The sequence below is a fragment of the Seriola dumerili genome, unplaced genomic scaffold (genome assembly GCF_002260705.1).
Source record: "Seriola dumerili isolate Sdu_G_001 unplaced genomic scaffold, Sdu_1.0 BDQW01000003.1, whole genome shotgun sequence".
Lineage (NCBI taxonomy): Eukaryota > Metazoa > Chordata > Actinopteri > Carangiformes > Carangidae > Seriola > Seriola dumerili.
The window spans coordinates 17,186,471-17,213,371 of record NW_019174258.1 but is presented as its reverse complement, the minus strand read 5'-3'; the positions used below and the strand labels follow the sequence as shown (position 1 = coordinate 17,213,371).

Below are 26,901 nucleotides of genomic sequence, written 5' to 3'. Positions count from 1 at the left end.
GAAATCCATGAACATGCAACGCCTTTGAAATCTACCTTTTATTACAAAAACAATAAATCTTCATCTGAGCTGTTACCAATAAATCATTCTGTCTCATAGAAATGAAATGTCACTTTGATCACCAGAGATTTAATAAAAATAAACATTATTGATGTGATTAACAACAACTATGGTCAGGTGACTTATCTCAGTCAAAATATATGAGCTGATTATTGTTTACATGATGGAACACAGAACAAAACTGTGTGTGTGTGTGTGTGTGTGTGCGTGCGCGCGCGGGTGTGGGATGGGGGTGGACTTGACACACATCAGACTAACACACTTAATGCACAGTATCTCTGTATACCGACTGTCAAACCAAAGAAAACAACATGGCCGTCATGTGTTCCTCATAACTACTGACAGTGAGTGTGTTCAGATCATCAGTAGGACACACACACACACACACACACGCACACACACACTGCGGTGATGTGTGCTGTCAGATGAACAGGATTCACAGTGGAGACGCTGGAAGGAAACGTGAGTGTGGCGTGTCTGAGGAAGCAGCGCTGTACAGGCCGTTAGTGATGCTCCACCGTTACTGTGAACATGTCTCCTCTCCACTCTTCTCTGACGACATTCACGCAGCCTCATGTCCGAGGAGCCTCCTCCTCCTCCTCCTCCTCCTCCTCCTCTGTTTTACCTGGTCTCCTCCGTCAGGTGTTGTGTTGCTCTCACTCTCTGCAGTGACGTGTTGCAGCGGCATACATCCATTTAATGTGAGCCTCTCTCCTTCTGTGGGCACTGACTGCTGCTTGGTTTCTGTTTGGTATAGAAAGTGAGAATGTTGCAGGTCAACATAATTTTGGTTAAAGTCTGTTCAGTGGGCCAACAGGAAGGGGAGGAGCTTATGCAGGAACAGGAGAGTGATGCAGAGGAGGGGGTCCATGGTGCTCATCACGCTGCAGCCTGGAGAGAAGAGAGAGACAGGAAGAAGAAGATGACAACAGAGTTCTGAAGGTCTGGTGTCATCGTGTTAATAAAGACTGATCATAAATGAGATGGAACATGAATCATCACTCCAAACTCTGAGTCATCTTTGAAACTGTGGTTTCTTCATTTCAGACAAACTAAAGTAGAGTTTTAAGTTTTTTTAAAAGTTTTCTAGACGAGTAACTCCACCTGAGTTTTTTTATTAGTAGTAATTACTATCATCATTATTATTTTTATTACATCCTTTATTTAAACAGGTCGTCTCATTGCGATCAGGATCTCTTTTTCAAGAGAGACCTGTGTACAAAAATTGACATGTACAAATACATTGACAGAGACGCACAAAGAGGCAATTAAAATAGATACACAGATAATTCCCAGACATACACTATACACTTTCACATTTAAGAAAAGCACGTGAAAGTGTGATTGTAGATACATAAGTACAGTCTTTTAAAAATTTCTAGAGAAATAAGAGTGTAACTTCATTTTTTTTTTGGAGCTCATTCCATCGGTATGCAGCAGAGTATCTGAAACCAGTGGACATTTGGAGCACTCTTCTGATGGGTAATTTGTATGTGCTTTAATGTGTGCTGGTGTTGTGGATATCTCTCTTTCTTTCTAGGGTTCCTGCTGAGGTGTGTGTGTGTGTGTGTGTGTGTGTGTGTGTGTTGGGATGTAGGTGTGCAGGGGCTGATTGAATGATTGACTGTGTGAGTTTGTAGGTTGTTCCAGGGAGCTGGTTGGTGCCAGCCTCCAGGCTTGTAGTTTTAAGGCTGGCTTCTTCCAGCTTCTGCAGGGGCTCATCTCTTCCACTTCCAACCAGCCTGCCAGCCAACATGTTTAAATATTGTATATAGTTGCTCATGTGAAATGTCAGCCCAGGTGCCGTAGGGGTGGGTAGCAATTTTGTTTAACCTAATTTTCTGTTTTTTCTAAGTTTATTAGGAGTTAGGTTAGTGGCTTTTTTGTTCCTCTTTTGTTTGAGTAGGTAAGTTTAGGTTCCTTAGTCTTAGTTACTTCTGTTTGTTATTTTGCTGTTAGCCCACCCTGAAGAGAAAGAAATCTTGAATAAAAACTCTAATGGGCTGTAATTCCTTGTGGCTGGTGGTTCTTGGGAGCTGGGAACAGGGGAGTCTCTCAGCATTCACGTTGCACCAGGGTTTCCCCGAGGCCGGGTCGTAACAAGGGTCTTTACTGTAGTGGGGTAAAACTATTTTTAAAACAGGTTTTTTGTGGGTAGGAACCAATAGTGTCTCCTGGATCAGCTGGATGAGCAGGGTCAGAGGCGTAAGAGATTTTTGTTGTTGTTTTGTTCTTTTGATTGAGCATATGTGGTGGAGTGATTCAACTGATTGGAGGGGGTGTGGGGGTGTAACTAGTAGCTAAAGCTGTAACATTAATGTAGTGGAGTAGAAAGTACAATATTTCCCTCTGAGGTGAAGCAGTTGAAGGATAAAGTAGCATAAAATGGAAATACTCGAGTAAAGAACAAGTACTTCAAAACTGTACTTAGAGTACAGTACTAAGAAACAGTGATTTAATCATGTTGCTGCATGTAACCCCCCCAAATAGATTGGACCGACCCAAAGCTGTTCTGGTTTCTCCTGATTAGACTCCCTGTCCTGAGTCAGCAGGTCAACAGTCCTACATTTATCTGTGAGGAGAGGTGTGTTCACTCAATAGCAACATCAGATTTAGTTGTTGTATTTGTACGATGTATTTTGCTGGATGACCCAGAAGTTGAGGATATAAGTCAGACCTCATATAAACCTGAAGCTGGAAAACCTTTCAGCATGTCACCTAGTATCACACACAGACCCTCCAATAAATCACTGTTAACTCCCCAAGAAAAGGAGACATTTATTCAAATTGTCCAGTGAGCCCTATTTTCTATTGTCCTACCCCAACGCATACAGTTCACATAATAACCCCACTCATTACAACCTGAATGGAAAGAGAGGAAGTTGTAGAATAGGTAGAAAAGAGAAAGCTACCAAAGTTAGACAGGATTACAGTGAGAGAAAAACGTTCATTAAAACTAGTAAAAGAAAAACAGTCGTATATTAAATCCAATGATAACAAGGGTCAGGTGGTGTGTTGACTGCAGTGTGGTCTGTGTGAATAGTTTGAGTGTTGAAGACCACGTACTGGATAAACAGAGAACTTAGACTGGAAATCAACAGCAACCTGGTGACTCAGATTTTTCTTTTAAATGCCTCTCTACGTGTAAACTGGGTATAAGATGGCAATCCTCTCAGCTGATATAAATACTTTTAGACTGAAATTCCACACAGACAGGAAACATTCATGTTAGAATCATGAACCCTGAAAACCAGTTCCCGTCCCTGCACCACTCTTGACTTCTTTTATTTTACCAGATTTGAACATGTCTCTGCTCAGGAGGAGCTGGCTGTAATTTTATTACTGTTGTGGCAGACAGGTAGACGAAGCACCTGCTGTCTCCTAAATGGCTCACAGGCTTGAGGGTCCTTGTACGTGAGCTCTTGGTCCAGGGTCCTGATCAGCCTGAACCATCTCTATCAGCAGAGCGGTGCACCAAGCAAGCTGGTGTTCTCGCTGACAGGTTACCAAAGACCACTCCACCCAATCAGCAGACTGAAACATGTGACATCATCACATCTTATCTAATAGTGGTGGGTGTCACCCTGTGTGACCTCCCTGTGTTCTCTGTACTGACTCCATCTGTCAACACAGCAGCATCTACACTTCACCTGACAGACGGGGACTGAGTCAGACAACAGGAGCCGGACTGTGAGAGAAGAAGGCTTTGTATAAACTCATGTCTCTGAATGATCTGTGCTCATAAATGAAGTTGGAATGAGTCACAGTAAAGACAGTGGAACTGCCTGCACAGTAATCTGTTGATAAGCTGATCTGAGCCTTTATCACAGCTGAACATGTGAGCTGCTGCTGCTGCAGCTGGAGAGAAGACACCACACATATATTTCCTCTGTAACATGACTGATGCAGTCAATTTAATTCCTCTTGTGTAAATCTGAAATGATAACTGGAATTTCACCTACCATTAGTAAAAATTCGTCCTCAGTAACCTTCATACAACTCACTGTTTGTCTCGTCCAACAAGTAAACATAGAATCAGAATCAGGTTTTCACATACAAGGAATTTGCTTTTGGTGCTTTTGGTGCTTTTGGTTCCTAACAATAAACATGATAAGAAGAAAAAATATAAAGAAAGATAAAGTATTGCAGTTCAGGTAGCTGATTAGATAGAATAGAAATAGAAACATTTTCAATCAAATATTTACAATAAAAATGGTAAAAAATATATCTTTAAAAATATAAAAATAACACAAATATGTATGTGTGTGTGGGGGTCAGTGTCAGTCTCTGGCAGTCTGCAGTGTGACGTTTTGGTCCTGATGGACTGTAGCAGGGAAGGGAAGTGAGGGGAGGTCTACAGACCTGTTGGCTCTGTAGACCTCCTGTGAACTGTGAGGGGGTCCAGTAGTGGGTTGGTGAAGGCTTTGAGGTGGGACAGCACAAAGCCCTTAAATGACTTCATTACCACAGAGGTCAGGGTCATTCAGTCCTGCGTTCCTGTAGATTTTTTCTCTATTGACTAAAACTGAATAAATAAGGGTGACATCATCACCAAATGGCCAGGATGCGTACCACATGGGCTCAAACGCCCTGAGCAGTGAGCCCTTGGTTCGACTCCCGGCCATCCAGACCACTTGCTGCGTTTCATTCCCCTTCCTCTCCCTGTATTTCCTGTCTGTCTCTAATTTCTCTATCAAATACATGGATAAAATGGCCCAAGAAAACTGACCATCATTTACTCTGGTTTATATGTTTAGTTTGCACAGTTTACTCAAACATTTTTAATTACACATAATATGTATTTTTCACAACTATTATTTTAAATCATTACAGTGTCAGGGTTAGAGTATAAACCACATATATCTCCAACCCAGAACGAATGCTTCAGATACTGCTGCCTGTTTTTCTTTTGTCCTGGAGGATTCAAACCAACAGTGAGCTCCCTTCAGAGAGGAAAAGAGCCACGGTGTGACACTGCTGTGGAGACGTCTGCCATGATGACTCTACATCAGCCGAGAGGACAAACTCTGCTGTCAGGGCGTTTGTGTTCAGATGTGGTTGACTGTGACATTTTAATCTCCACTGTCTGAAACATTCACAAAGTTTAATTCATGCTCCTGAAGCTGCACTGGCTCAGTTTTCGTTACAGAGCTCTGACCTTGTGACACTTCTCTGTACATCCCTATAAATACAATATATAAATGTATATATACTGGAGGACAATAGTGACAGTGGCTGACCTGTATGAGGTCGGCCTTGTCAAAAGATAAACAGGACCACATTTACTGAGGCATTTGTAACTGTAAATGTACATTTACACATTATTACCCCTCTGCGCCAGTGACAGCCAGAGCTGTGGACATGACATCTCAGTAACAAATTTGGCACAAACTTTCACTTTGACTCAAGGATGAACTGATTAGATTTTGGTGGTCAAAGGTCAAAGGTCAAGGTCAGTGTGACCTCACAAAATGCGGTTTGTCCTTGTCAGTGCCATGTCTCCATAACACCTTGAGGGAATTTCTTCAAATTTGGTGCAAACATTCACTTCAACTTGAGGACAAAATGATTAGAATTTGGTGGCTAAAGGTCAAAGGTACAACAACACTTTTTAGCCCTAACTCAAGACTTCACACAGCAATTATGACAACATTTCACACAAATGGTTCATATTTTATGACTCTAGATAAACAGGGATGAAATAAACAAATTGCTTGTATTACAAGTACTCATAATTTGTTTTAGTGCTATCAAACATTTTAACTTTCAACAATAAATGCACATATAAATAATAAATTACAGGGAGAACATGGGGAAGACAACAACATGATTAACTGGACAGGGGCGAAGAGGTGAAATGCACCAACCCTGACTCTCCACCATGCAGACAGGTCGTTAACATTGAGACCAATCAACATCAGAAGCAGAATCTTCCAAGGGCATTTCACCACTGCTCTTCTGCTTTGCACTATCACCACTCAGCAACCTACTGAACAACAGCAGCTACAGGTACCAATCATAGAATGAAACAACCGTTTCCCCATTGACGTTATCAACAACCAGCAGAAGGATCTACTCACCATTGTGAAGACCTTGAGCAATGATATCAAGATGGATTTCGGAATAAACAAGTGTGCCAAAACGTTCAAGAGAGGAAGCCTGAACAAAGTCTGCAAACTTAGACCTTGATATGTACACCATGATTATGGAGCTAGACCAAGATGGCACAAAAAAAGAACTTGGGAGTGAATGAAAGAAACATCAAACATGAAGGAGAAGATCTGGAACGAGTACTACAGGGGGGTGCATATGGTACTGAAAAGCGATACCTGTATTGGCGTACATCTTCAACATCATCAACTGGAAACTGAACAATATCAAGACAAGTAACATGCTGACCTTGGAGAAGATGCATCTACCAAAAGCAGATGTTCACAGGCTGTAACTACCAGGAGCTTCAGGAGGATGAGGTCCAGTCCAACATGATCTGACTTGCAAGACACTTTCAGGCTAGATACATACCAGACAAAACCAAGTAACTCCCAGTCTGAATGATAAAACATCAGATCTACTCAATCAAGATCACCAACAGAAAATGAGGCAACTAGGATGTACACCAAATGAGTTATGCAGAGAGCGAAACACCAGGGACAGCAGCACCTGCAGAAACACTGGTAGGACAAAGCAATGCACAGGAAGTGCCCAAAAAGGTTGAAAGAGGCATAGATGGACCAACAGAAGACAGACCAATGGATAAACTTCTCTTTTATTCCCCAAGGTCATATGAGTGAGCCAAATAATCACTAAATGGATAAGAGCTTCAGTTCCCCCTTTGTTCATCACCACAGAAACATCTGAACCAAATCCTTTAACAGAGAAATGACAGACAAGGGTGGGATCATCTCCGTGGACCATAATGTACTGCAGTCATAAAACACCTTTCAGCTACTGTATTGTAAAGCTGTCCCCAACAAGCATTTAAGGAAAAGTAGAAAATCATTTAATCTTGATAATTCAAATTCAACCTCATCAAAGTGCTTTATAAAACAAATCAAAAAGTAATCACAATAAGACAGGTCTGTGTGTGTAAGAAAAGATGTGTTCATCTCACACATCGTTATAGAAATCACTACCTTATTCCCTATTTGAAAAGTGAGTCATCACTGGCATGCAGTGAATCGTGGGATAGGTTGAGCCACAATGGATCCGCCTGTTGGAGCCTTTAGTGCCCAGGAAAAGGACGCATTTGAAGGAGCCTTTGAAATGGGACAGCCAGGTCGTGCTACTTTGACGCAATCTCTGCAGCCTCTGAAAGGATGCAGCCCCTGAACTGACACACCCTGTATCTGTATCTGGTGATGAGACCTGAAAACCAGTTTCAATATAGTGGCAGTTTCAGACGTAAGACTGTCAGATTCCCATGTTACATGCAGTTGAAATCTTGCACTTGAACAAGTGATGGATAGATAGATAGATAGATAGATAGATAGATAGATAGATAGATAGATAGATAGATAGATAGATAGATAGATAGATAGATACTTTATTTAAGGCAAATTGTCACCACATTGGTCACTGGAATAGTGTGCAACCATTAGCAGTGTGCGCATGTGCGTCTTTGTGTGTGAATGAGAGAAACAAAAACTCCACTACCAGTGGTCAGAAACCACAGTGTAGCTTTAAAGATGTGCTAATCAATATTTTAACTTTGGCTAAAATTAACAATAGATCCAACTGACAATGACAATGATGTAACATCAGCATCACCTAACTCTGCAGTTGCACCCAGCTCTACAAATTGTTTTAGCATCTTTCAGCCTGTAACCTCATACAGTAGACTCACTGTAACTGTAACATCGTGGAGCATTCAGCAGCTAAAGAGACAGATATTTCCCTCAGGAGCTGGTGGAGACCAAACACAGAGCTAAAAGAGAGGGAACACTGGACTGAGATTCATCAGGTGACACAGACACCACTACACATGAGTCATCATGATGCTGTTGGATGTGGAAACTGATTGCTGGCACTTTCTGAAGGGGTCAACAATCAAATATCCAACCATTGTCAGACATGTATTTTAAATGCATTCTGTCATTAATGTTCTCATTGTTTTCAGAACTGGCCGATGATGTTGCTGTGGCAGTGAACAACGAGCATTTGAGTACAAACACCTTGTAAGTACAAGTTGGTCAAGGGATGGTTTCCTAACTTTACAAGGTGACAGTGAATGCAGCACAGAGCCTACGACTCTGACAGACCGACAGGGAGAGGAGGGGCGGACTTATCAGTTACCAGGCAAGGCTACAAAACGTCAAATGAGAAATGAGAGGCAATGTGACACCTGACAGCTTACATCTCCCCATGCCCGAATATATTAATTGTTTCTGCCACTCAGTCAGATGACAGGAAAGTGACAGATGCCAGCCCCCCCCAACACTGGCTGTTAATACTGAGGATAAGAAGGTGAGAGCGAGCAAAACGTAATCTTTCAGTTTTGTCATGTTTTTAACCTTCATCTGTTGTCACTCACATCAACTCAGAGGAAACAGAGAACAAAATGTCCAGGATGGTGGGTTCTTCCTTCAATAGGAAATTGTTAGTGAACCACTTCAACTGTTTTTGATTTAGTGTGTAACAGACACCAGCAGCCTGTCCGAAACAACACTTCACTCAACGACTCGGATGTAACAATATCAGACACACCACAGCTATATTCATCAGGAGCATGTCATATTCATATTTACATTGGCTGTATTCTACTCAAGTAAAATCCATTTCAATTAACAAATAGTTTCCTCAGTGCCATCCATCCATCCATTTTCTACCGCTTATCCTCTAGTAGGGTCGCGGGGGGGCTGGAGCCTATCCCAGCATCCTTTCGGGCGAGAGGCAGGGTACACCCTGGACAGGTCGAGTTTCCTCAGTGCAAATTTGATAATCAGACAGTTCTCAAAAACTCAATTTCATTTCCAGATTGAGTCATATACAGTCATCTACATTCAGAAAGTTTCAGACCTTTTCACTGTTTTCAGTTATGTTGCAGCTTTATGCTTAATTTGTTTGAATTCACATTTCCCTCATCAATCTACACTCAATCCCCCATAATGACAAAGTGAATTTTAGAAATGTTAGCAAATTAATGAAAAAGTAAAAATGGAAATCTCACATTGACAAGTATTCAGACACATATCACTCAGGACTTAGTTGAAGCACCTTTGTCAGTGATTACAACCTCCAGTCTTCTTGGGTCTGACGTCACAACCTTTGAACATCTGGATTTGAAGATTTTCTGCTGTTCTGCAGGTCCTCTCAAGCTCTCTCAGGTTGGATGGAGACAGCGGTGGACAGACATTTTCAGGTTTCTCCGGATGTTTGATTAGGTACAGTTCAGGACTCTTGCTGGTCCACTCAAAGACATTCACAGAGTTGTCTCTAAGCCACTCCTGTGTTTTCTTGGCTGTGAGCTGAGGGTCATGGTCCTGTTGGAAGGTAAAGATACGGCCCAGTCTGAGGTCCTGAGACGAGGTTTTCATTAAGGATCTCTCTGTACTTTACGTTCAGCGTTCCATCGATCCTGACCAGTCTTGCTATCCCTGCTGTTGATAAACACTCCCACAGCCTTATGCTGCCTCCTTCATGCTTCACTGTAGGGATGGTATTGTTCAGGTAATGAGCGGTGCCTGGTTTCCTCCAGACATGACTCTTAGAACTAAGACCAAACAGTTCAGTCCTGGTTTCATCAGACCAGAGTCCTTTAGCTGCTTTTTTAACAAACTGTCGCTATGGAGAGGCTTTGTCTGGACTCTGCCATAAAGCCCAGATCAGTGGAAACTGCAATGGTTGTCCTTCTAGAGGTTTCCCCACACAGGATCTCAGCCAGAGAGACCATCAGGTTCTTGGTCTCCTCACTCCAAAAATCCTTCTCCCTGATGTCTCAGTTAGTCCAGATCCAGCTCTGGAGGAGTCTTGACTGTTCCAGACTTCTTCATGCAAAAATGGTGGAGGCCATAGTGATCTTGGGAACCTTCAATGCAGCAGAAATACATCTGTATGCTTCCCCAGATCTGAGCTTCAACACAATCTTTTCTCTATGAGAGATAGAAGAGGTGTGTGATACCTCTACTAATACATGATGTGAAGCTCATTGGATTTCTGTTCATTAAGGAGTGTTCCAGATGGTTCCAGATGGTATTTCTGGTAGGTGAGATTGACAGAGTTGGGGTTTTTGAAACAAGGATGGTGTGTGATGGAGTGACTTCTGACTGTATTTTGATAAAGTATCTGGTCCTGTTTTTCAAGTACAAAAATAGAGTTTTGAGATGATGTAGTTTACAAATTTGAACCAGGGGGTGGGGGCTTGATGCAGATCATTGAGAATAAGTTGTTTTGAATCTAACTGTGAGCGATATTGGTAGATTCATCCATCGTTGAAGGTTGTCCTCTACTGTTTTGAGTGGTGGATTGAATCAGAGAATGACTCAGACACCCTATGAGATATACTGAGACCTAAATATGTGATATTGGGAGAATGGTGGATTAGGACCAGTTAATGGTGTAGTCTGTGATTTTAGAGAAAGTGTTTGGGAGGTGGATGTTTTAGGTGATGAGGAGGAAAGGTTTTGCAGGTAGAGTAGAATGTCGTCAGCGTAAAGGCTGATCTTGTGGACAAATGTTTTGTTTTGATTCCTGTGATGTTTATTTTTTGACGAATGGCTGCTGCAAGTTGTTCCGTCAAGATGTTGAATTACAAAGGGGAGAGTGGGCATTCTTACCTAATACCCATGTACAAGGTGAAGCATTGTGATATTAGTCCATTGGTGATGTGTACAAAATCCTCACCCAGTGGATCAATGACTCACAAAACCATTTTTAATGTAGAAAACAAAAATTCCCAATTCACTTTCTCAGATGCCTTTTCTGCATCCAATGAGACTATGTGAGTTTGTGTCAGAGGTGTAGTAAGTTAGGTTGAATAATCTGCCATTATTAATTTTGAGAGGATATACATTTTTAAATATTTCTTTCTACACGTACAGCAACAGCTGGTTAAGATTAAGTTAAGATTTATCCCTTAGATTTGTTAGGTCTAAACTTTCTAATTCCACAGTATATTTATTCATTGGTGATAAGAAAACCCACTAAGTCTGTTCATGATTTGCAAAGTCAATAAAAAGAAGCTTGGGGCAAATACAGAGTGGACTCAGTCATTTCATCTGGGAGTTGGTGTGAAGCCAGCGTAGTGCTCTGTTCGCTCTGTAGTCAGCTGAAATGAACAGTGTCAATTTTTTTATGATTACAGTGAAGCATTTTAATCCAACCAACATGTTGAGGGCCATTGTGAGACAGAGCCCATGGATGATCCTTCGTTAACTGCTTCATCAGATGGATTAAAGTGAGACTCTGAACACGGGTTGTGTTATTAATTGAGCTAAAATTAAAACAGATTTAAACATGAAGCAGCTAAACTGTGGAGGCTGTAACATGCTTCAGTGAACTCATCAAACCAGGAGGCAACGACTGGGGGGCAAAGTGGGGGGAGCAGAGAGGAAGCAGAGCTGCTTATTCAGACCTCAGTAGTCTGACAGCTCATCCCTGTGATCTACTGTTTATACTCCACATGTTCTCTGCTTCCTCTTTCATTTGACTGCTAACAAACTGTTAATCTGCAGAGAAGGACCATGTGTAACCTGGATACTCATATACAGTCAGAGGTTTTCAGTTGGTCATGCTCATTCTGAGTATAATCATTCCATCTTGTCTGCCTCTAAATTAGTTGGTGCTTTTCATCGTCTCCTGGAAATACTTGTCCCATCTTTATTTAAACACCACACAGCTCTGTGCTGCACTTTCTACTTAAATGCTACTTGAATGATAACTGGTAGATACATTCAGGCTGTGGCTCTTTGACTTTTAGTTGTAACAATTTTTAATATTTTAAATATTATATTTTACACGTGTGACTTAATGTGACTTCTTGTTGCAGTCAGGCTAAACAAGCTACTGCTGCAGTGGGCTAAACTCAATAACACTGTAATGTGTGAACCTGTAACATGCTGAATATAAAGTCAATGAAATACAAATTACAAGCTGCTATTTAGTTTGATGACTTTTCATCTGTAAATCACTAAAACCACTCTGACTGGTAGCAGCAGTAAAATGTAACTTTGTGAAGATAAATCACAAGCGTCTGGTCCATGAATCACTTTCACTGTAAATAGATCTTCATGTTTTAACACCATGTTTGCAGCCTGCTGAAGGCTGGCTCAAGTGGACAGGGAGTTGAAGAATGGAGCTGAGGATATAAAGGGAACAGCCCAAGGACTGGGCAATGAGAAATAGGGATGGGTACGAGTACTTGAGAGTACTAGTTGTTGACGTCATTATTCGAGTAGCGTTTCACTACTCGCACACGATACCAGCCGAAAGAGTATTCTCAACAGCGGGACTAATTTTAAATCGCCTCCGCACTCAGCTCTCACTTGAACATGTGGATATGCTTTTCTTTTAAACAACAATAAGTAAATGAATCCACTTCATGTCTACTAAAAAGGCCTAAGGTATGGACAGTTACTTAACGTTGTTGCTAGTACTAGTTTGTTAACTTAACCTATTTTTATTATCATCATCATTAATTGAACTTATTATTCACAGCTCACCATCGTGTAATGTTATTTTGTTTTTTTTCCAAGGGAAACTGCAGGCTTAAAATGCTGTAATTTAAGTTTAATTTATTATTTATTCTATCAAAACATATTTATTTTAACTTTGAATTTATGATTTAGGTTGTTGATTAAGAGTTATGTGTTAAGCAATACAGTACACAAGTCCATAAAGTGCCTGTTGTTCAATAAATGCATTTGAAATTGCACTTGCTTTCCATTGTTGGCTATTTACCTACATGAATGTGAAAGTATTAGACAGTAATGTTCTCCGGCAGTAGGTTTGGTCTGGGAGGTCAGTGTCCGACTGGAAACACAAGCTTAACTTTGGTTCTGCTTGTGTTTCCAGTCGGTCACGGACCCCTCGTATTTCTTTTTTTACGGTAAAAATATATTTATATATATATATATATAAATCATATATATCATTCTGGAGGCTGGCAACGATGCTGGAGGTCCAGAAAGGTGGCTGACACCAGGAGATTTAGCCGCAGGTCGGGAGAGGGTGCAGGGCAGGTGGCAGGCAGCCTGAGATTAGGCTGGGTTTCAGCTGACTGGAGATCAGGAGCAGTGATCAGCCAGGTTGCCGCCGAGAGATCAGGAGGTGGTGACTGTAGATCAGGAACTGGTGTTGGCTGGGCTGCCGACTGGATATCTGGAGAAGACTTGATGTCGTGACGTCGGCTAGGACCCCTGATGGAAGAAGCAGCTCAAGAACAGATAAAACATAGGCTGCAACCACCGATGCAAGAACAGACAGGCCAGGACGGAAAACTCAGGAACAGACTCAGGAACAGGCGAAACGTCGGTCAAGAGAGCAAACTGAGGGTCTGATCTTAGGCCTGTGTGGGCGTTGATCACAGCACTGGCCAGCTAAATCTCTGTGGTACTGGGGCCGCTTGGGGGGTCAACGCCTCCGAGACCCATGTTTCCTTCTAGGGTCTCCATTAGCTAACTGTCTTGAATGCAGTAAGTTAGCAGGCTGAAAGCTAGTGTCCTTGGAAGCAGGCTGGTGGCTAACAGGCCTGAAGCTAGCTGATTCAGGAGTAGCCAGCAGGTTAGCAGAGACTGGAACAGGCTGGAGGCTCATAGAGCAGGAGATTGGCTCTTTAAACATGGCTTTTTTGACATTTCCCTGCTAAGAACATTCCCAACAAATGTCTCTAACCACGAATCAAATCACAGCACAGGAGCATGAGGGTTCATGTTTTGACAGAAGTGTCTGCTGGGAAATAGGTTGGTCCATACTGACTAATATACTACACTTAAAACTAAAACATGGACCCATGTGACTCTCTGAAACAATCAGAGGCATTAACAGTCAGGCCTGACAGAGACCAGTGATGGATGTGGAGCCTCTGACTGTGAGGTTTTATGTGCTGCATCAGTAATCATCCACAACATAACCACCAGATGTAGGTTACATAAATGAACAGTGGACACATGACCTCACAACTTCTTTGTTAATCGTTGGTTTGTCTCTGGTTTGGGGCTTACTGAAGACTACACAGACAGAGGGAGGAGGACTGAGTCCAAAGATAGACAGGTCTGGTTTTGGTGTGTATCTGGCCCGGTCAGAGGTCGGTCTGCTGGTGGCCAGTCTGCTGGGTGGGTCTGTTTGAACCAACACAGACTGTTCCTGTGGTCAGATCCTGTATTTTTCATTTCACTGCACCAACATGTGTCTGGACTCCACCACAGGGCTTCCCTCATTAGACCTGCAAAGCCCGGAGCAGATGCAGCTGTCTGCAGAGCAGCTGTGTTATTAGTACCTGTCCTGATTAAACTGAACACTGTTTCCACGTGTCTGCAGTTACTGAAGCACACATTACTTACTTATATACATATTATACTGTATATATTTAACAGAGGCAGATCTTCTTATGTGATCATCATTGATACTTTTGCAAATGAAGACAAAGTCCGATGTTCTGGCTGGTAACTGTCATAATTATATAAAAACAGCTGGAAAAGATCAGGAGCATGTTTATATAAGTGTGATGAATCTGTCACAAATATAAAGTTGCTGATATATCTGGATGATTTCAGCAGTGGGCCGGGTAGGCAGTGCCCAAGTCTATGACTAATATTTATTCACCACACACACAAACACACACACAGTCTAATAAAAGGTGACACAGCCACATCCCTGTGAGGAGCCTCTGACGGACTGATCAGAGCTGTGACTTCAGGCCTTTAAAAGAGATCAACTGTAATATCTCCAACATCCGTACGACTTTTGACACCACTGTTACTGTAGCAACACAACACCAGCATGTGGAAGAAAGGTCAACGAATCGCAGACACACTTCATATCAGCACATGGTCTTTGCATGTCTCAGTCCACCAGCTGACTGACCTCTCTCTATATCAGCAGCACACCTGACCAGCCACTAGACTTTGATGAGTTTTAATTATTCACAGGCAGCGGTTGATCAATTAACCTGTTGGCTGATTAATTGATCTCTGGCATTGTGAGGTAATCAGCTTCAGCAGACACAATCAGACAAACAAAAACAAGCCTCAGGACAGTTTAGTGAAGGTGAAAAAGTTTGAGCCCTGTACGTTAACTCTGCACCCTGATGTGAACGTTGACCTGAATCTCCTCTGTCACCAGCGTCTCCTCTCAAGGTCAACATGTTTCTGATCTAAACCCAACAATGCCTCACATTAATCATATGTTATGTCATGAAGTACAGATTAAAACAACAACATAAAAATCAGTCGACCACCATTCACAAGTTCACTTCATTGAAAGGAACTGGGGCAGGAGAAGAGCAATGGGGAGGTAGATTACAACCCTCCAACCCCTCTTGCTCCCACCCCTCCCCTACCATCTGCCGAGCCTCTGGCAGAAGTCGTCATAATAGATGTTACACATTCACACAGGAGTCAGGCTAAATGCCGCCTGATTGAAAGAGGTTTAGAAGTGTGACAGAGGTGTGGAAGATGAGCTCATACACTCAGAGGATATACACAGTGTGAATGTGTGGATGAATGTGGGAGGATTCATGATGTCACACAGAGCTAACACCAAATCTACAGAGTTTACAGACAAGGAAAAATGTTATTTCACCAGATGTCGTTTTTTATGATAAGTGATAATATAACAAGCTGTCATGCACAGCTAATGTTACACATAACTTAAATGTGTTCTCTGTGCTCTGTGTGTCTGTCCCTTATTTCTGAGGACGGACTCCAGGAGAGATGCATCAACCGGATTGTCGTAACTCACACACACACACACACACACACACACACACCTCACCCCCACACAAACACACACCCCCCACCCCCCACTCACTCACCCGCTCCGTGCTGCTGGCGGAGGATGGCTGCGTTCCCTGGCAGTGGCGAGGCCGACGACTTGGCCACCGAGGTGGTGGTGGTGGAGGAGATGGAGGGGAGGAGTCCGGGCTGATGCACCCGCTGCTTCCCCTGCCCTAGCCTCGGACCTCCCGCCAGGTCCTGGCTGGGCTCTGAGGTGGCCCTCCCTGCCGCACCCGCCCCCAGGGCCGTGTTGGCGTTCCTCAGCGGCCAGCGGTTCTGGATGTGCGACACGGCCTCCTCTGCCACCATGCCGTCACCTGGCATGACGCGCAGCGCGGCGTGGACCGTAAATTCCTGAGTCTCGTCGGCCCACAGGTCAGACACACGGCACTCGTACACCCCCTCGTCTTCCTTCTTCACCTTGGACAGACTGAGGCGGTGGGAGATGGCGTTGCCCTGCACACGCACAGTCTGGGTGGAGAGAGAAGAGGAAACACTGACACACAGAGAACGTAACACTTCAGCAGCGGTCAGTTTTAGGATGCATTCATCACCGGCTTAATAAGGGGAGCTGTGTGTTTTATGAGCGGAGGTGGAAGTGGAGGCACCAGCGTCAGAAAAGCACCAACTCATGCTCCAGTATTAGCTGCTCAGCAGACCAACACATTAGCTCCTACAGAGCTCAATTATCCATAATGAGGGCAGCTGTAACAGCACAGATTCATCATATTATCAAAGTTCAGTCTCACACAGGGTGTTGAACACACACGCTCCTTCAAAGGTGTGAAGACATGATGAACTAACAACGGAGGGCTAAAGAAAAGTGATCAGGGATGTTTTAAATAACGAATGTGTATAAATGTTTAAAAAGGATCAGTAATGAGTCTAAGTTTATTTCCAGTTAAAACACTGAGCAGCAAAAACCTTCTTATCCAGACTGGTGAGAGTCACACACACTGGTTCAGTCTCCACCAGCTCATCATAAAACTCCTGGATCACAGTTAGATCATGACAATTAATCAAATTTTATTTTTGATTACGATTTTGGCTTCCAACGATTATGAAAACAAGATAATCGAGCTGAAACTATTATTATTATTGTGCCACATTCTGTTTCGCAGCAAATCTGTTTTTTTATTCGATGTTTTTTCTTTTTTGAGAGTGCTTGATATTAGCTTTACTATCAACAAGCTGCTGCCAGGGTTGATGTGTTTTAGCTGATCTTATATGTTTTCATTATTTTTTATACTATATAATTAATTGTATATATTTAGACATTTATTTTTTATTTATTTAATATTTTCTATTTATTTTTTTATTTGTTTTTCAGTTAAATTGTATTTAAAGTTCAAGAAAGTCCATTGTTAAAAAGACAGAGTTTTTTTTTAAGTTCAATAAATGTGTGGTGAGTAATCCTGTTAAATAATCATGATCTCAGGATTGATCAAAATAACGCTGATTATGATTTTTGCCTTAATCATGAGGACGTGCACGGCTCACATCAACAGACAACAAAATGGACACTTACACTTATTTTTGTGGCTTCCCTCGGAGCAACCTGAAAAGAGGAATCACATGTTCATCCATTAACACAACAGTGGCTGTTGTATCACTAACACACACACACACACACACACACACACACACACACACACACACAACGACAACAACACAACATTCTTCATTTCATGTGGTGGAGAGAGCAAGCAGCACGAGCAGAGTTGGAGGTGTACATCTCTGAAAGACGCCATTGATAACCTCCCTCTCTCTCTAGCTCCCTCCCTGTCCCTCTCTCTCTCTCCCTGTCTGACTGTGTGTAAACCACAGACGTGACTGTGACTCCTCACACCACCGAAGAAAACTCTGGCTGATCTGTCATTCCCTCTGCTTCCTGCCTCACTCTCCCATCATGGCGGTTTTTAGGCAGTAGACCTGAGAGGAATGTAATGGTGTTGATAACCAACAAGTGCCCTCTCTGCATTCTGAGTGACACCCGTAGCCCCCCCATCCTGGCTAATGCACATGCTCACTCCATGCTCTGGCCTGATTGTACAGACAAACAAACAGTGCAGACAAGGTCACAAACACATGATGCAGTGAGGATAAACTGATAAAGTGCAGGATGTGACGTATGGACTTATAGATTAGAGAAGAAAGTGCTTCAAACACTGGTGATTATTTGTTTTAACATGCAGAGGAAGTGAACCTGCTGAGGCTCAGAGATTCTCTCTGCACCAGGCTCAGCTCAGATATTTGCAGTCTGTGGATTTAGAAACAGACCAGAGCAGAGTGGGGACATGCAGAGTGTGCAAATGTTGATCTCTGGCAGGTTTACAAGTGCAGCTGACATCTCTGACATCATAGAATCAGATTTTCAGCTCCTAACTAACTGAATGTGCTTTAAAGATGTAGTGGCTCAGGTGTGCAGGAACAGTCAGTGTGTGCAGGCTATATAACTGAACAACACACGCTGCTCTGTTCTGTTCTAACGGTGCAGGTACCTTGGCTCTGTTGGCCGGGGCGCTGATCTGCAGCTCATGGGGCACATCCTTAGGCATGTCCTCCTTCAGGTACCACCACTGGATCTCCAGAGACATGGGCGCCGAGCTGACAGCTTTGAAGGCGCAGGGCATCTCCACATCCTCTCCCTCCCCCACACTCACATCTTTAGGGACCTCAGTAAATGCAGCTTTGGTGTATATGGAGGGGAACAGGCAGCAGAAGCACAGATTAATGAGCAGGATGGCTACATGAAACTGTTTCTACACCCTCCATCAGCCTACACCTAAGGTGGCCCTCATGCAGACCTCCACCTCCTGTGGACCACATTAACTGTGATTTACAGACTGAAGTGGTTTTAATGGAGCACCTGTGACCTACAATGTGCCTCAGGGCTGATTTGATCAAATAATGGAACTCCATCCTGGTCCTGATGCTGTGACGTGGGCACAACTGGGTCATTATGTGTGTGTTTTTTCAGTGTTTTCCACTGTTACAATCCTCCAGAATAAAATACACAGGCTTCATTTCAACACTACCAGGGGACAGGTGTCATGTAAACTCCCTCCCGCCTCCTCTCCGTCCACTTACCATTTGCACAGAACACACAGAGAGAGCAGTAATAGAGGAAGCCGCAGAGTCCCGGTGTCTCCATGTCACAGTGAGGCTCGTCACACTCGGCTCGGACAGCAGACGGTCATTTGACCTGGATGTGATGTTTACCCGACGGTCAAATAACTCCAAATATGTGCAGAGAGGAGCCGCGGTCCGGAGGCAGCCTCCGCATCAGTCAGGCAGCAACCCGAAGGTGAGCTGGAGCATCATCAAAACCACAATCAGAGACCAGAACCCAGAGCGGTTGCAATAGCCTCAATGTAAAAGAAAACAGAAAACAGCCCGCGTCAAATAGCAATTTTAATCCTCCGCTGGCTCCTCCGGTGGGTCTTCCCTCCGGTGGGTCCTTTATTCCCCGCTGAGCGTCGTCTTGAAGTAGAGAGCGAACTTCCCGGTCAGCGGCAGGAACCTGCTCCTCATCATCACCCCGCTTCCCTGGCGAAGGAAAGCTCTCCCGGGCTCCGCTCCAACACCCATCACATAACCGATCCTCTGTGGGTGTGTGTGTGTGTGTGTGTGTGTGTGTATGTGTGTGTGTGTGTGTGTGTGTGTGTGTGTGCGTCAGTGTGTGTGTGTGTGTGTGTGTGTGTGTGTGTGTGAGAGAGAGAGAGAGAGAGAGAGAGAGAGAGAGAGAGAGCTGCAACAGCAGGAGAGGAGACCGAGAGGACAACTTCTCCCTGATACTGACGAACATGAATTACTGCTGAGGGGAGCTGCGTCTCTCTCTCTCTCTCTCTCTCTCTCCCTCTCTCCTCTCCCTCTCTCTCTCTGATTGGTGTACGTCGCGAGCGCATCCCGAGGAGGCGCGAGCAGAAGAGGTCTCTGGGCGCCCTCCCACCTCTCTACGTCACCCTCCCTCTTCCCTGTCTCATCGCCACCGGCCCCAGAACAGTAAACATAGTTTTTTTCTGTCACTTATGAAAACACACACAGTGTCAGAGAGTCCGTGAACGCACCACAACTATACCGTTTTAAATGGAGGGCATCAAGATAATCTATAGGCTGCCTCACACAGTCAGATGTGGAGGCTTAAAGCAGATTAAATCTCCCATCCGAGTCAAAGCTGCTCTATGAAAACCATTTAGGGTGCAGGCTTTTATCATGTGTCTGCTCACACTGTGTGAGACTGGCCCTTTAAGCGTGGCTGATGGCATGATAGCAAACAATAAGCAACTGTTCAGCAGTGGATCACTGGTAGAAACACAGTGATGCAGGACCCAGCTGTTTCCTCTCAGAAACAGATTCCAGTACCCTGACCTGGGGTATCAGCCAGTATCGTCAGTCTGACACCAGTGCTGTCCTCCTCCCAGTTTCATAGTCAGTAGATATTAGCCCCGGTCATGGTTCCACAGAGAACCTCTGGTTCAGACAACAGCTCTTATCTTAGCTTCAGCAAGACACTTAAGTCATTAGATGTTGACATTGTTTGGCTGTTTTAGCTGAAACGCCTCTTTAATGTTACATGGAGGTCAGGGTGACTGGGTAACCTCAGATCCAGGAGCAGTGATCCAGATTCCATCCTGGTCCTGGAATAGTGCAGCTTTCAGGGTCACCATGAGAGTTTGGCCATATAGGCTACATGTGTTTTGTTGACTTGGTGAAGGCTTACGACCTTGTCCATCAAAGAGTTTTGTGGGGGGTGGGGTGTGTCCATACATAACCTTAATGAGTCTCCACCAGTCTGCGTCTGTGATTTTCATGGACAGGTTGTCAAGGTGCTGCCAGGGTTAGAAGAAGGTCCAGTTTGTGGGGGGGGGCAATGTCCCCAATGTCACCAGTTGATCCAGGTTCTAACCCTCAGCTCTGGTCATGAGCTCTGGGTAGTGACTGAGAGAATGAGACTGTGGAGACAAGCAGCTGAAATGTCTGGACTCAGACATCTGGAGGGAGATCAGAGTCGAGGTGCTGCTCCTTCGTGTCAAAAGAAGCTGGTTCAGGCATCTGATCAGGATCCTCCTGGGTTTCTTCTCTAGTAGGTTTTCAGGGAACATCCATCCAACTGGTAGGAGACCCCAGGGTACACCCAGAGCACACTGGAGAGAATATAGCTGTGTCCCAATGTGTCCGGTCTATGATAGTGTGGCCATTCGTAGCCGTTGTAGACCACAAAGGCCGAACCGAAATGAGGAAATGAGACGGTCCGTTCCACGGAAGATTTTCACTGTGCGTCACCAGCTTTGCCTGCCCTTAACTGTTGCGTCAAAACGTCCTTCTGCCTAGAAACCTTGACAACACATTAATTTTTTCACAAGGCCCTTGGTTTTTAGAAGTACACTATTAGCTGTTGAACTGAGCTGAAACCCAATGCTTACATTTAACAGTGTAATCCTCAGGCTCTCTGTTGGTGTTGTTTGCTTTCATTACCGACGAATGAATCTTGGGATAGGTTGGGCCACGCCTAGGAAAAGGAGGATGCATTTCTTGGTTGCATTTGAGAAGGTTGTCTGGACAGCCACAACCTGGCCCTGGACACACACACACCGGATGGATGGGTTTTAGGAGGCCAATAAGATATGGATGGCTGGAGCTGGAACCAGATATTTTAGTAGAAACTCTCTCCACATATGAGCTATAAGGTGGTGCCCATGAAAATATCTAACTAGACTGTTTTCTATGGATGGGTGAGGAACTCAAGGGCTCAATTTAACAACTAAAGGCCATCCAACACATCACTCCAACATCCACTGTAGTGTCGGTGTTCAGTCAGGTTGAGATATGATGATTGTGAAGATCATAACATATGATTTCATGATTATTTTCATCCTCATCAAACCATCTCCTCTGCACTGTGGAGACATTTGTTTTAATATGTTTCGCTACTCATTTATTCAGGTGTCACTTTTAATTTGTCAACTGTCTATATGACGAATGGAAGATTTGATAAGGTACACTTTATGTTGTTTTTCTATTGATAAATAACAGTAAGTCTAAACTCTGTATCCTGTTTAAGCTTTAGTGAAATTCATTGTTTACTAATCGTGTAATTGAGTCATGACTTTGGGTCCCTTGTGTGTCCAGTCTTTACACCATACAGTACAGTATATTGGTATATCCACATGTGTCTTTGTGTTCATGTAATTTATTAATTGATTTTATTTATTTTCTCTTATCTGGACCTTTGATCTTTGACCACCAAAATCTAATCAGTTTGTCCCAGAGTCCAAGTGAACATTTGTACCAAATTTGAAGGGATTCCATTGAGGATTCTCGAGATATTGGTTGACAAGGCCAAAATATATGTTTTCTGAGGTCACCACGACCTTGATCTTTGACCTTTAGCCATTAAAATCTAATCAGTTCATCCTTGAATCCATGTGAATTTTTGTGCCAGATGTAAAGAAATTCCTTCATGGCGTTACTGAGATGTGTCCACGAGAAAGGGATGGACGGACAGACAACCCAAAAACAATACACCTCTGGCTCTGCCTGTCGCCAGCGCAGAGGCATAAAAACCTTCACAGCAGGGGTGGAACATAACTGTCAGTGGCCCAAATGCAAAATTTTATATGGGGGGCCCCCAGGCCACTCCATCACACAAAGAGAGAGAAAACACACTGATTATTTCCCCTGTCACTGTTATTGTTCAGCTCCGGGGTAAATCTCAACAGCCTGTTTTAATGGATTTCTTTCAGTCAGTGGAGGCTTGTGATTTCCAGTAGATCAGTAAGCAGCTTCAATGTATTCAACTGTGGAGAATACATAGGTGGATTAAGGATTGTGATGCATTTAATGGCAAGAGGCAAAATGCATTGGTATTATTTTAAGTGCAGAGGGATCCTCTTCTTCTGCTGTACCTGTCATGTTGTGAAGACTTAACCCTCTTGTCTCCACACTCAGGACAGCACACATACTGTCTGGCACTGCCACACCCAATACTGCAGCCACCATGTAAATCAGGGGTCTCCAACATGTTGCACGTGAGCTACCATAAGATCGATCAAGTAACTCGTCCAAAGGTTCAGAGAATATAGTCTTTACGAACCATATTAGAAACATTAAGCAACATAACTTCACTCAACAAATCTGCTTTAAATACAGCAAAATAAAAAACACAGATGTCCCACACCAAATAATCATTTGTTAGGCAACATCCAGTGTTAGCAAATCCTTTAGATAATGTTACATTAAAAGTTGAGTCTTTATCGATATGAACAGATAGAAACTAAATTTTTACAAGAAACAGGAAATATGGGGGCGGCAAGGTAGGCAGTGGTTAGCGCTGTCGCCTCACAGCAAGAAGGTTCCGGGTTCGAGTCCCGGCTCGGTCGCGGGGTCTTTCTGTGTGGAGTTTGCATGTTCTCCCCGTGCTTGTGTGGGTTCTCTCCGGGTACTCCGGCTTCCTCCCACAGTCCAAAGACATGCAAATGGGGACTAGGCTGATTGGTTACTCCAAATTGACCATAGGTATGAATGTGAGAGTGAATGGTTGTTTGTCTCTGTGTGCCCTGCGATGGACTGGCGACCTGTCCAGGGTGTACCCCGCCTCTCGCCCGAAAGGATGCTGGGATAGGCTCCAGCCCCCCCGCGACCCTACTAGAGGATAAGCGGTAGAAAATGGATGGATGGATGGAAACAGGAAATATGTTGACATGGATTAAGTCAGTTTCACTGTGGGCTACTACATGAGCCCCCTTTTTTTTAGGGCTATGTTTGTTTACGTTTTGGAAAATGAAGTGTACTGAACTATTTTAAGTTCATGTTTGTTATGTACCGAAAAACATCACCCAGAAATGGCATAGCACTCACTGACATTTGAGTCTTTTTAACAAGAGTCCAAACACTTGTTGATGCCTGTTGATACTAACCAACTTCACTCTCTTGCCCTCTGCTTCCTGGGTCTCACTGCAGGACAAAGCTGCTCTTTTCCTGGTTGCACAGGCAGTTGTGACTGTTGATGGACTTATTCCACTCAGGTTCAAAAATACCATCTAACTTCAACGCTACCAAACACTGTGACAGTTGATGCTGAGTCAATCAGAGGACCTACTTGGTGAAAGTGTTGGCCGTGTCAAAGATGCTTTCCCACTACCAAGAGTGATACTTGACCATGTTGTTCCAGACCAAGTATTTTCCACTCTTGATTCTTGAGGTGCCTGTTAACCCTGATGACTGCTGGAAGATTCACAACCCCCATGGGCCTATATGAGTTTGACCTATGGCTGCACAATTAATCAAAATATAATCGAAATCGCAATATCCAAATCGCTGGAGCTACCATTTTTGATAAATACATTGTTGTGCATTGTTAGCACCGTACAGTAAGTGCACCATAAGGTGCTACAGAGATGAGCCAACCTAAGGGAACATGTTTGTTTGGTCCATGCTCCAACAAAAATCACATCATCATTTTTAAAAATTTTCAGTGAAAAGGAAAATGCATAAACAATCATTCTAACTTTAATCATGACTCATCACAATATCTGCTCAAATAATTGCAATATGATTTGTTTGCATATTGTTCAGCTCTGTTTTGACTGGCTGTCTTTTGCACTGTGCAGTTGCTCCTTCAACCTTCCAAAGATGGATGGACTCTTGCTTTGGTGATATGAACTTTGAGTCACTGTTGATTTGGATGATGTCATGTTTTTATCCCTGACTATACTACTCACCTTAAGTATCTTGAGCCGGTGTTCACTCACTTGGCCCAGCATGGTCTCAAGTCGATCCTGTTAAGTGTCACCTGTTCCAGCCCTCTGCCCAGTACCTGGGCCAGGTGGTGCTTAAGAAAGGTGCCACCCCCAGAGAAGAGAAAGCTGTTTCAGAGTGGCCACAACTAAGAGCAGTGATGGTGGTGAGGGCTTTTCTGGGACGTGTAGGTTACTACCACCACTTCATACAAGATCTTGCTAGGATAGGCATCCCACTACATGCACTGCTAAGCCCATTTTAGACTGGTCAAAAATCCTGCTAGGACCTGCTAACAATGGGCTTTTGTTGGCAATAGAAAAAGGGACAATCGGCATTCACACCTGGGTCAAATGACTCTGCAGTAGACACGGGTAGTTAACGGCTCTGGCTCCAATCAGCATCAATGTAAATGCAACACCCGAGCAAACACGTACATTTTTGCCCCTTTTCCTGCTGTAATGTCTTTTAGAGCACACACACTGTACACACACCTGTCACCTGTACAGCATGGTGCTGTTAAACCAGAAACACTGAGGCTACACTGCACAGGGATGAAAGAGTGAGCTGCAGCCCCAAAATAAGTATTTAAAACACACAATCACTGATCGAAGTGTCTCTCACAGAGGCTCCAACATTCTAGGAGCTCCAACCCGAGGATGAGACGTGACAGATCTGTTTTACCAGTCTGCACGGTGGCTGGCAGCTCACTCTCTCTTCACTGCGTCTGTGTGTGCGCTCTGTAACTGCATGTGATGACATCACTCCTGCAGTTGTGTGTTTCCTCAGTCCGAACAGAAAGACAAACTCCACTGGCAGTTGAAAAGAGGTCAATTGGCTTTTATTAGCTGGTTTGCCCGTGTTTAAAAAACCTGCTTATACCTGATAATATTGGTGGAAAAAGAGTATAGAATAGACCACTGAATGTGAAGCAGCATTTCAATGGTTGAAAGAAGCTTGTCTTAAAGCTCCTGTTCTTGTCTTTGCCAACTTTTTACTGCCCTTCATTCTCTCCACAGACACTATTGAGCGTGGGCTGCTGTCTGTAAAGCCGAAGTGCTGCAGATCCAGCTGATACTTCTTTGTAGGTTCGTCTCTACCACAGACTCCTCTCACACTGTCACACTGTGTTAATTACTGACTGAATGAAGATTTTTTTTTAATATACCTGGTTGGTTTACCTTTAGTTTCAGTCACTTTGCCCATAAGGGATGCATTTTCATCTCCACCTCTGTAACTGGTGTTTAATGTGATATTTTAACCTCATACAAACAACGTTTTTTTGAAATAATTACAAATACAGACACGTGAAAGAGACGTTCTCTACATAGCGCCCTTGTGTTCATGTCACTAAATTATTGTAGAGTGACCTTGCTCTGTCAGTGCAGACATCAGTACATCCACTCTCCTCCCTGTGGCAAATCACACTTCCATCTTAATCACCTCTATTGTAACAGAATGGACAGAAAAGCACACATTCTTTAGTTAAGAAAAGTCATTTCATATCAAATGGGAAGCAGAAGCTTTGTACATTTATCTCACTAGTCACTCTGATAGAAATGTCATTTGCATCTCTGCTCACATCTTCCTCTCTGTCTGTCTCGGCTGCTCTTAGTGGGTCTTTTTTTCTTCATTTTGTATTCCAGCTGTCTCTGCAGCAGAGCCAATTTATTTGTTTCGGACAACACAGTGCGTTGGCAGAATCTTTCAGTTGCACATTTCTTTTGAATATGAAAAAGTATAAAGAATAAAAGACAAATTGTTTCTGTTCAACTTGCACAGCATCTTCAAACACAAGACTTTAGACTACCACTATCACACAGGGGTTCACATTATTCAAGTTTGCTTTGTGGTGCAGACGTGTCTCATTCCTAATGTTCAGCTACATAAAGTTTATGGTTGGAGGAGGAACGTCCTGTGTGAGAGGACCTCCATCATTTCTGTTAATTGGATTTTATTTGATCCTGTGGAGCTCATTAAGAGCTGTGGCCTTAAGGTTGTCACTGCCTGTCAAGGCGGCAACCTAAGAACCCGCTGATGGACTCCAGCGGTGAGGGAAGCCTCAAGCTGAAGAAGGAGGCCTTTAGGGCTTGCAGCCGAGTGTGAAGTAGCTAGGATGAGAGTCAGCACCTCCAAGTCTGAGGCCATGGTTCTCACCTGGAAGACGGTGGAC

The 26,901-nt window shown here is 43.6% G+C and overlaps 1 protein-coding gene across 1 annotated transcript; it reads right to left on the bottom strand.

Moving 5' to 3' along the window:
• Positions 1-680: 680 nt before the first annotated feature.
• Positions 681-19,516, bottom strand: vstm2b (V-set and transmembrane domain containing 2B). The gene is made up of 5 exons (XM_022744990.1): positions 19,080-19,516; positions 18,491-18,678; positions 17,518-17,547; positions 16,028-16,460; positions 681-951 (listed from the first exon to the last, which is right to left on the bottom strand). The coding sequence occupies exons 1-5, from the start codon at positions 19,141-19,143 to the stop codon at positions 863-865; spliced, it is 804 nt and encodes a 267-aa protein (XP_022600711.1). The 5' UTR covers positions 19,144-19,516; the 3' UTR covers positions 681-862.
• Positions 19,517-26,901: the final 7,385 nt, after the last annotated feature.

Coding starts and splice junctions, on each gene's coding strand:
- vstm2b (XM_022744990.1), bottom strand. CDS start 19,143: ATGGAGACACCGGGACTCTGCGGCTTCCTCTATTACTGCTCTCTCTGT. Junction 18,679..19,079: donor CTGTGTGTTCTGTGCAAATG/GTAAGTGGACGG, acceptor TATACACCAAAG/CTGCATTTACTGAGGTCCCT. Junction 17,548..18,490: donor CCCCGGCCAACAGAGCCAAG/GTACCTGCACCG, acceptor TCCTCTTTTCAG/GTTGCTCCGAGGGAAGCCAC.